The sequence below is a fragment of the Grammomys surdaster genome, unplaced genomic scaffold, assembly GCF_004785775.1.
Source record: "Grammomys surdaster isolate TR1022 unplaced genomic scaffold, NIH_TR_1.0 125742, whole genome shotgun sequence".
NCBI classification, from domain to species: domain Eukaryota; kingdom Metazoa; phylum Chordata; class Mammalia; order Rodentia; family Muridae; genus Grammomys; species Grammomys surdaster.
In genome coordinates this window covers 1770188-1780086 of record NW_021620574.1, presented here as the reverse complement: position 1 = coordinate 1780086, position 9899 = coordinate 1770188, and the positions used below count along the sequence as shown (strand labels likewise).

General features: G+C 45.3%; 1 protein-coding gene across 3 annotated transcripts in view; it reads right to left on the bottom strand.

Moving 5' to 3' along the window:
- The window catches only part of Kansl2 (KAT8 regulatory NSL complex subunit 2), a 17217-nt gene extending 10592 nt beyond the window's left edge, over positions 1-6625 (bottom strand). Inside the window, exons 1-6 of one of the 3 annotated variants that reach the window (XM_028788308.1) lie at positions 6585-6625; positions 5819-6077; positions 3718-3896; positions 3298-3412; positions 505-668; positions 93-259 (exon numbers count right to left, since the gene is read on the bottom strand). In XM_028788308.1, the coding sequence (XP_028644141.1) occupies positions 93-259; positions 505-668; positions 3298-3412; positions 3718-3896; positions 5819-6069 (876 nt within the window). In that variant the 5' untranslated portion in view covers positions 6070-6077; positions 6585-6625. The other 2 variants (XM_028788309.1, XM_028788311.1) reach the window with 2 other exon arrangements.
- Positions 6626-9899: the final 3274 nt, after the last annotated feature.

The window sequence follows — 9899 nt, the reverse complement described above, 5'->3', positions numbered from 1 at the left end:
TGTGATCTTATCAATAAAGTAAACGTGCACACCCAGAGTTCACAGCACGGTCTGAAATAAAACAATAAATTCTGGCATATTTTGCAAATTACCTGTTGGGCAGCCCCATCTGTGGCCAGCATTCTGCGTTCCTTCAGCTGCCTGTGTAGTAAGGCTTCCACTCCATAGCGCTGACGGTATCGCCTAAGACATTTTAGTCGCTTTAAATTCTCTCTCTCTTTGGCCAAAAGTCCCTCAGGGCCGGTCAGGAGACTACTACCTAGAGTCACCAAAAATAAATAAATCAAGTTTTCTAAAACAGAGCTTCAGTCTATCTGGCCTTGAATTCACAACAAATTCCCTACCCTCAGCTTCTCAAGTACTGGGTGGGACATTCCAGTCACCACTAGAAAGGCTACAAAAGTCAAGGTATAACTTGTAAAGAAATCAAGGATGCTTTTCCAATGTCAGTAAACAGGGAATCATTAGCTATAAGGCAGGCATAGTCAACTCCATGCAACTTGCCTAAAGCTTCGTGTTCCACTTTGCGATTATGTAAATAGCGGCGCTTCTTCTCTTTGAGCAGGTGCTGTAGTCGTTTGAACTGATCAATGTACAAAGACTGCAAACGAATTAGCTTTTCTCTCATAATAAGAGCTACTTCTTCGGCTGTATAGACACCAGCATGTCTGGAATAAAACGATAAATTCAACAAAGCATTAAAAAAACAGTAATAAAGACAAACACGGTGATGTGTACCAATAATCCCAGCACTTATTAGAGGTGTAAACACAAGATTGGGAGGGAGTTCAAGGCCTGCCTAGACTACATAACAAATTCAATGTTAACCTAGATATGAAACCCTATCTCAAAAACAATAAAAACAACAAAACAGTAAAAGGCTGAAAATAGCCTCAATTTGTATTTAACAAACTCAACCTGAATTGACACATTATCCTACTAAACAGGAATATTTTCACACATTTTACTAAGAAATTAAAAATAAAATAAAGAGGGCTAGGAAGTACAGCATAGCTCAGAGGCAGAGTGTTTAACATGTATAGTGAGGACCTCGGTTCCATCTTCAGCACTGAAAACAAATCAACAACAACCAAAAAGACATTTTTTTCTTAATTTATGTATATGCCACCAGTCTGTGAGTACAGATGAGGTTCTCAGATAGCCTGAGCTGGAGTTACAAGTGTGGTTTGTGAGTACTCTCATGTTGGTGTTAAGAACTGAACATATAGCCGGGCAGTGGTGACACACGCCTTTAATCCCAGCACTTGGGAGGCAGAGGCAGGCAGATTTCTGAGTTTGAGGCCAGCCTGGTCTACAGAGTGAGTTCCAGGACAGCCAGGGCTACACAGAGAAACCCTGTCTCGAAAAACCAAAAAAGAACTGAACATATTCTTTGTAAGATGAGACAGGAGTAAATCAGGGAGGGAGGGAGATCTCTCCATAAAAGAATACCAATGTGTTCTCTCACAAATTGGAACAGGAGGGGAGATGTCTCATTATTAATACATTTAGAATGAGTAAAGATGGCTGGGCATGGTGGTGCATTCCTTTAATTCCAACACTCTAGAAACAGAGGCAAGCAGTTCTCTGTGAGTTCGAGGCCAGCCTGGTCTACAGAGTGAGTTTCAGGACAAATAGGGCTACATGGAGAAACCTTTCTCAACAACAAAGGTAAAAATGTAGAAACCCACTCTCAACAACAAAGATAAAAATCCTTTTACATAGTAATTTAACAAAGTCCCCCTTTTCAGAATAACTTAATATCTTAATTACAAAAGCCATCAGGAGCTGGAGAGAATGGCTCAATGGTTAAGAGCAGAGGAGCTGGGTTTGATTCCCAACACTCAAAGCTCACAACTCTAACGCCAGTTCCAGGAGATCCATGTAAACACAAACACATTCAGGCAAACTAACACACAAAAGTATCAAATGTCTGTGACTTCTAATTTTCATTTAAATACAATCTTTTAGCAAGACTCTGGTTCTTCATAGTCCAGGGGATACAGCTCAAAAGTAGAACGATAGTAAAATGCACATATAGCATATGCAAAGCCCTGGTACCAATCTTACCACCACCAAAAACTACACACACCACCCCGCCCCCACACCCCACACCTCCCATCACGATGGGTCAGATAGACCCACTTTCTTCGCAATATTGTCAACATTCAGTGCCCTGAATTGACCCTTTATTGTAAAAAGTAGGAAAGCTACGTACCAATCTTATTAGTTTGCCTGCCAAAACAAACTTTAAAGATATTCTAGAGGTTAATATAAAGATTGTTTCCTGCTTCTGAGATAAGTAATTAAAACTTGGAAGATTAACTTTGGGCAAAGGCAGGCAGATCTCTGAGTTCCAGGCCAACCTAGTCTACAGAGTGAGTTCCACAACAGCCAGAGCCACACAGAGAAATTCTGTCTCAAAAAACACCCAGTGTATAGTGTGTGTGCGCCTGTGTGCATCCATGCACAGTTGAAAACAAACACTGTGTAACTGCTAGGAACTAATACTAAGGAAAACAAAGCCCGAGTTTGGTCAGCCTGACTCAAATGCCGACACTACATGATGAGACACTGCTTCAAAAGATCAGAGATTCTGCAACAGTCAATATTTTGATATTTCTGAAGTCTTAAGATGACCAGGGGCCGGGCGGTGGTGGCGCACACCTTTAATCCCAGCACTTGGGAAGCAGAGGCAGGCGGATTTCTGAGTTCGAGGCCAGCCTGGTCTACAGAGTGAGTTCCAGGACAGACAGGGCTACACAGAGAAACCCTGTCTCGAAAAAAAAAAAAAAAAGAAAAGAAAAAAAACCAAAACACAAAAAAAAAAAAAACAAAAAGATGACCAGGGGTCATCCTTAACATGCAATTACAATTTGGGTTTCTAAATCAGTTTTCCTTTTATTAGGCATGAAACCAAAGCCAACTATTGAACACTTTTATTTCTCATTTAAAAAGAACCATGGAATTTTGCAGCAAGTGTCTAAGTATAATCAGCTCATTATTTCTGACTTTTGGGATCAGTACCTTAATATTTAAGTCCATTTTCTCCTCTCTAGCCAGCCAGCACTTTTCTGACCCCCTCTCTGTTCTTCCTAAAGCACCCCATGGGCGTGACTCAGTTCCAAGTCACAAGACTTCTCTGCCAAACAACCACGAAATCTCGCCTTGGAGCAAAATGGTGTTGAACTGTGACACCTGAACCCACTTACATGTGTTATGAACCGCATGCCACACTATAGTCTACACACTAACTACATAGAGCATGTACAAGCCTTATGTGGAGTTACAACTTACTTTAGGGGGTCTTCTTGGTCACTGTCTATGCTATCAGCTTCACTGTCAGGGTCACCTCTCCATGTCTGATCCACAGTAATGGGTTCCTGGTCCCCATCACTCCAGCTGTCTTCGTCTGAGGCAAGGAAGGGAAGAGCAGCCAGTAAGACTTCCCACCTCTGTAACTCCACACAGGAAGAAGCTACATTAAAGTTAAGACATCAACCTGAAACCTTAAAATTCAAAGTTTTTAATTTTTTTTAAATTTTAACACAAGGAAAGGTCACCAGGTTGGGAGAAATATATCTAAACAAACTAAATGCAAAACAAGCAGCAACTAGCACGAGCAACCCTGGCATTCTCATCCAGTTCCCACAGCACTGCAGTGAGTCAGACTCTCCGGCAAGCATCTTCCTTTCTCATCCCAGAGACGGTCCTTACCCAGTATCCGGCTCGCTTCACTTCGACCACTCTCTGGGGTCTGCGCGCCCAGCTCTGACTTAGCATATGAGCTCAACTGGCACAAGAGGGTTTCACCCATAGGGCCTGGGTTGCTCTTCTTCATTTGAGCATGAAGTGCTAGGGCATTCCTTCGAGCATGTTCGGCACAGAAAGACACCCTAAGGAGATAGAACATTAATATTTAATAGGTCCTCTCTGGGAAGGATCCAGCAATATTCAGTCACCAGTTAATTTTTTCTTTAGGAAATAAGACTATTATATTTACACCTTGAAGACCGTATGAAACCCAGACTTGGTGATTCACGCCTTAATCTCAGCACTTTAGAGGCAGAGGCAGGTGGATCTGTGAGTCTGAGGCCAGCCTGGTCTACACTCCAGGACAGCCAGGGTTAAATAAATAGATCCTGTTTGGGGGGGGGGCGGGGGGCGCGGGGAGCAATATGACTCAAAAACTTAACAAACTTAACCATCTCCACGTGAAGCCATTTATGGTTTTTGTTTGATGTGATGTGGTGTGGTGTGTGTGCTGCTCAAAGTCAAACCCAGAGCTCTGTGCAGGGAGGGAAGGCTCTATCTAACGCACACCACCTCCCTGGCCCACAGTAGCTGCTATCAAAGGGAAAGACTGGTAGCTTAACCAGTGTTCTAGCCATCAAACAAAGCATTCTAACTATAAAAATGTTAGCAGTATCTCACAGAAAAATCACAGCTGGTTTTATTTTCCAAAATTAATTCTAGAAACACGTCTTACTTTCAATCCACTATAGGCAGGCATGCTTCAATTCTAAAACTAGAAGATGCTTACAAAATTACCTAGTAAAGTCATATTTTTGCACAGATAAGTACATATATGATTAAAAAAAAAAACTATGAAGCCCCTTCCAATACACACACGCATAGTGTACCTATTATTTAACAAGGCTTGGCACGTGAGTCAGCACTCCAGCATTAAGAATTAACTTAGAGCGCCAATTCCGTGACTCAGCAAACAAAAGCACCTACCATCACGGATGGCCTGAGCCACCTGAGTTCCACCACCCATCACCACTCGACGCAGCAGGAAAACCAACTCCAGAAAGCCCTTCTCTGACCACGTGTGTGTGGCAGCACGTGAATCCATGCAATAAATGTTTAAGGAAGAAGGATTTAGAGCTGAGTATGGGAATAATCCCAGAACTGCAGAAGCTGAGGCAGGAGAATTAGGGGTTCAAAATTAGTCTGACCACAGTCAGGACTTAAAACCTTCATTTTACAAGTAAGCAAGTAACTGAACATCCCTGCCTCAAGTGACCCTCCAGCTCTTATCATTAGCGGAGTGGAGGGTTAAGACAGGGTTTTGTTTAGCCCTGGCTATTCTGGAATTCAATGCTGTAGACTGGCCTGCACTCCCAGATCACCGGCGAGTCAGCCTTCCAAGTGCTAGGATTAAAGGCCTGCACCACCACCACCCAGCATCGGCTCTGATCTTGTTAGTATTTTGACATGCCTCCCAAACTACAAACACAGGACCTAAAACTCCACAGGTATGACCAACTCTACATATTATGTTCCTCTTTTCACTTTAAAACTGAAGGCAGGGGACAGGCACGGTGGTGCATCGCAGTTCCAGGAGCTCCAATGCCCTCTCCTCAAGGTTGAACATAGCACACAAACATACACGCAGGCAAAACACTCATACACATAACATTTTTAAAAAAACATAAAAGGGTTGGCAAAACTATTCCAAGCCAGTCTTGTCCTTATGGGGAATTCCGGAATATAGAGTGAGGCTGTCTCCAAAGAGGGGGCAGGAGGGTGGGGGAGTCTTTGGCTCTGTCACTGTACCAGGAGGTATTAGAACCGACTCCAGCAAACTGGTCTCTGACCTCCCCACATGCAAAACAAACTACGAACGGGAAATAAATGCTTCAAAATGTAATAAAAAATGAAAGTCTAAAGGTAAGGAGGTTTAGGCGTTGGAACAGGCTCAGGGATACAACCTGCGCTTTGCGTGCACCAGGTCCTGGGTTCTAGCGTCAGCATTGAAAAGCAATGATTCTCAGAGCCCGAAGGCACAACATACCCACGCCTCTTCACCTACCCATCTTTCTTCTCGGGCTTTGGGGCAGCACTGGGGCACCTTTTCCCATTCTTCGTCGAAATATAACTACATTGTTTGAAGGGTGCATTCTTGTCTTCAAGAATATGCTTAATGCAAAACTCCTGCCCCTCCAGACGCGGCTGAGAGCACGGGCGTTGAGTGAACGAACAAGAAAGGGGCTCCTGAGATCTGGGCACTGGGGTGATCCTCCCCCGATTCGTTGGCAAGACGTGAATCCGAATCCTGTTCATACCAAAACCTGCGGGGTGTTGGTCACACGAAAGATCAAAATAGCCTTAACCTTGCCAGAAGTCCTTGTCTACGTGCTTCCGCGGGTCGGCGGCAGGACGAGGGTTGCACCGTAACTCCCGCCGCCTTCCGGCCTCCCGTTACTAACCTACCCACCCTCGCCCTCTACCCGCTGGCCCCTACCACGTTGGCCGAATCTCCACCGCAGCAGACCGGAAGAGCGGCGCCCGTCCCACGCGGCACCACTGCAACGGCGCGCCCCGCCCCCACGCCCCGGCTCGCCGCCTTTGTCCCTGGCCGCCTCAGAGCTCAAAGCCCCGGCTCGAGCGCCTAGGCCGTCGTCCTGCAAGCGCCATCTTGTCCTACAGCTCCCGGCACCAGAGAACCTGGCTCCCGAGAGCCTAACAATGAGAGTGACTCCGACGCTGCAGGAGACGACGTACCGCGCAGAGCTGACAGAAAGGGCGAGCAGCAGCCTAACCGCAAAGGACAAGCGCCCGGCACGGCGCCATCTTACCTCGCTGCCGCGCTGCACCGCGCAGCTTGCCCTCTGGCTGCTCCGCCTGCTCAGAACGCGGCCCTGCGGCTCCTAAACGTTGATTGGTCGCTGCTCTGAAGGTGCTGTGCCTCTATTGGTCAAGACCAACGCTAGCCTGAGGAGGGCGGGGCAGTGAGAGACTCAGCAACGGGAGTGGCTGAAGCGAAATGTCTGTCAGAAACTCGGCCTGTGATTGGGCCGTCGGAAAGGCGGGACACAGCCAGTCGCTGGGTTCGGATATTTTTCGGTCTCCGTAGGGTTCATTTTCTGGTGGCGATGGTCTCCAGTCTTCTCGGGAAGCTACCTCTTTACCGTCCCTACACAGCAGAAAACTGGGCAGTGGCTGACCGTGTTTTCTGTTTACACACGAAAATGTTTTATTAGTTTTCTGTTGTGAACAGTTCAGCTAATTTTTTTGGTCATTTCATGTAAACGCTCGAACTCTTGCTGTCTCGAGAATCATATGTATTAATTAATTTTTGTAGAGCAGCCCTAAGAGGTAGACATTATTTTCGGATAAAGAGACGGAAAATCAAAATGAGTTCTGGCATAGTGCATGCCTCTCTCAAACTCCCCGCCGAATAGTGTATTATAGAAACAGCAGGCTATTCCGTTTTCACGATTCTTTAAAGATTCCAACCACATGTATAGAAATCCAGTGGCTCTCTGCCTTGTTCTCATAAGATAGTATCCCTTACTTGGCAGTAGTGGCACACTCCTTTAATCCCAGCACTTCGGAGACAGAAGCAGGCAGATCTCTAAGTTCCAGGCCAGCCTAGTCTACAAAGTCAGTTTCAAGACAGCCAGGGTTACACAGAGAAACCATGTCTCAAAAGCAAAATAAAAAAAGAAAGTATCTCTCATCCCAAAAACAAAACAAAAGATGAAAAAGCCACCAGTTGCGGTAGCACACACCAGTAATCTGCACACTATGGAGAGAGGCAAAGGGTCTCTGCGGTCAAAGACAGGATCTGGTCTCACTGAACCTGGAATGCACCATTTTAAACAAATTATTTGGGGACTAGAGAGATAGCTCAGCGGTTAAGAGCACTGGTTGTTCTTCCTAGAGGACCTGAGTTCAATTCCCAGCACCCACCTAGTGGCTCACAACCATCTGTAATATGATCTGATGCCCTCTTCTGTTATGCAGGCATCCGTGCAGATAGAGCACTCCTATACATGAAATACATAATGAAATAAGTAAATAAATCTAAAAAAAAAGAACTATTTTTCTCTCATTAAAAAAATGGAAAGTAAAATAAGAAATTGTTTGCTTGTTTACTGGGGAAAGTCATGTATGTAATTCAGAGAACAATTTTGAAAACTGAGTTCTCACTATCGTGTGATATGAAGGTATGAGCAGCCTTCATGAGGCTCGGCTGCTAGAGCTCTCAAACCTTTGAGCAATAATTCTGTCTCTGCCCTCGCCCCACCCCCACAGCACCAGAGGTTCAGGCACAGGGAGCCACACCAGGCCTACTTCACAAGCGCTGAAGACTGGAAGTCAGCTCCCCACAGCTCGCACTGTTACCCACTGAGCTCCCGATCTCTAAGTTCGGGGCATTTCACTGTTTCCCCCTTTTGCAGCCCCAGGCTGGTATCTCCCAGATGTGAACTTCAAGCCTGGTCCCTTCCTTTGTACTGCGTAAGCTTATCACGAGCCTGCAATTTATAGTCTTTTTTATTTTTTTCTTTCAGACCATTGTGATTTAAGTGGCCTTGGTCCCACTGGATGTAAAGCCCTCCATTTGTGCACTCAATTCTGTGTCACCTACTCAAGGACATCACTCCACATCTGTTTTCTGAATCTTCCAAAAACATACTGGTGGGAGGGTTGCCTAGGTATGGCCCCCATAGACTGAGGTGTTTAAATGTTTGGCCCAGTGGGAATGGCACTATTAGGTATGGCTTTATTGGAGGAGGTGTAACACTGTTGGGTGGACTTTGAGGTCTCCTGTGCTCAAACTATACCCAGTGTGTCTCAGTCCTCTTGGGCTGCCTTCAGATCCAGAAGTAGAACTCTCAGCTCCTTCTCCAGCATCATGATGGTCTGCATGCCACCATGCTTCACACCACGACAATAATGATCTAAACCTCTGAACTGAAAGCCAACCCTAACTAAATGTTGCTCTTTATGAGTTAGTGGTCATGGCATCTCTTCACAGCAATAGAAGCCCTAAGGTACATATGTACATGATGTAATTTCTCCCACTTAAAAATAACGTTTACCTTGCTTCTTCTCCTGTTCCTATTGCTGTACCTAAGCTATGATCTCCTTATACAGCTCAGTCTTGCCTCAAATAGCTACTATCCTGCCTCAGCTTTTTTAGTGCTGGGGTTACACATGTGTTATCATTCCCAGATCTCTTACTCTCGAGTTTTCTCTGGTTAGGATTCTCTCCATGGGGAACTGACCCCCAAGCTTACATACGACTTTTTTTTTTCACTTTAATTCAAATGAAGCTTCTAGGCTTTCTAAGACTAGGTTATAATATCTAACACACTGAATCTCTTCCCTGCCTAGAGAAACAGTCTCTCTGTAGCCCAGACTGGCCTCAAAGCAACGGTAATCCTTCTGCCTTAGCTTCTCATATACTAGTGTACATGTTCAGCAACTTGTGCCTACGTGTGGGCACACTTTCACAGGTGAGCTTACCTTTGCTTGTCAATATAGGGACCAGGTGTCATTAACTTCTAGTGTTCTCTCGCTGTTTCTGGAACTTGCAGTCTAGCTGGCTAACCAGCAAGCTTCCAGGATCTGCCTGTCTCCAGCTTCCCTCCACTCCAGCACTGGAGTTACAGGTGTATCGCCATACCCCACCGATACACGGGTGCAGATCAGACCTCGAGGCCTCGTGCTCGCATTCCAGCACTTAACCCACTGAGCCTTTCTTAAATACATTTTCTAGCTCTCTCTACTCTTTATTCACCATTTTCCTCAGTCACCCATTTTTGGTGTCATTTGAGTCTCTTGTTTATCTTCCTCCAACCCTAAGTTCTGAATTCTACATTTTCTACCGTCTCTCTTGGTTATCTCAACGTTCTATCCCATGCAGAAACTTCTGACTCCCAAGTAGGTACCACTACCATCCTGGACCTTGCTTGGATGACACTCTACAGCCATCTATCCAGTAGTCCTCACCATAAAATGTCTCCATGAAACTTAAGATTTAATATTAAGGCCATTTTCCTGTTCCCCCTGTTGCCATAAACAGTAAAATCTATCCTTGCAGTTGGTCAGGTCAAACATGGAGTCCTCCTTGACCTGCCTTCTACCTTAGAGCAAATGCCACT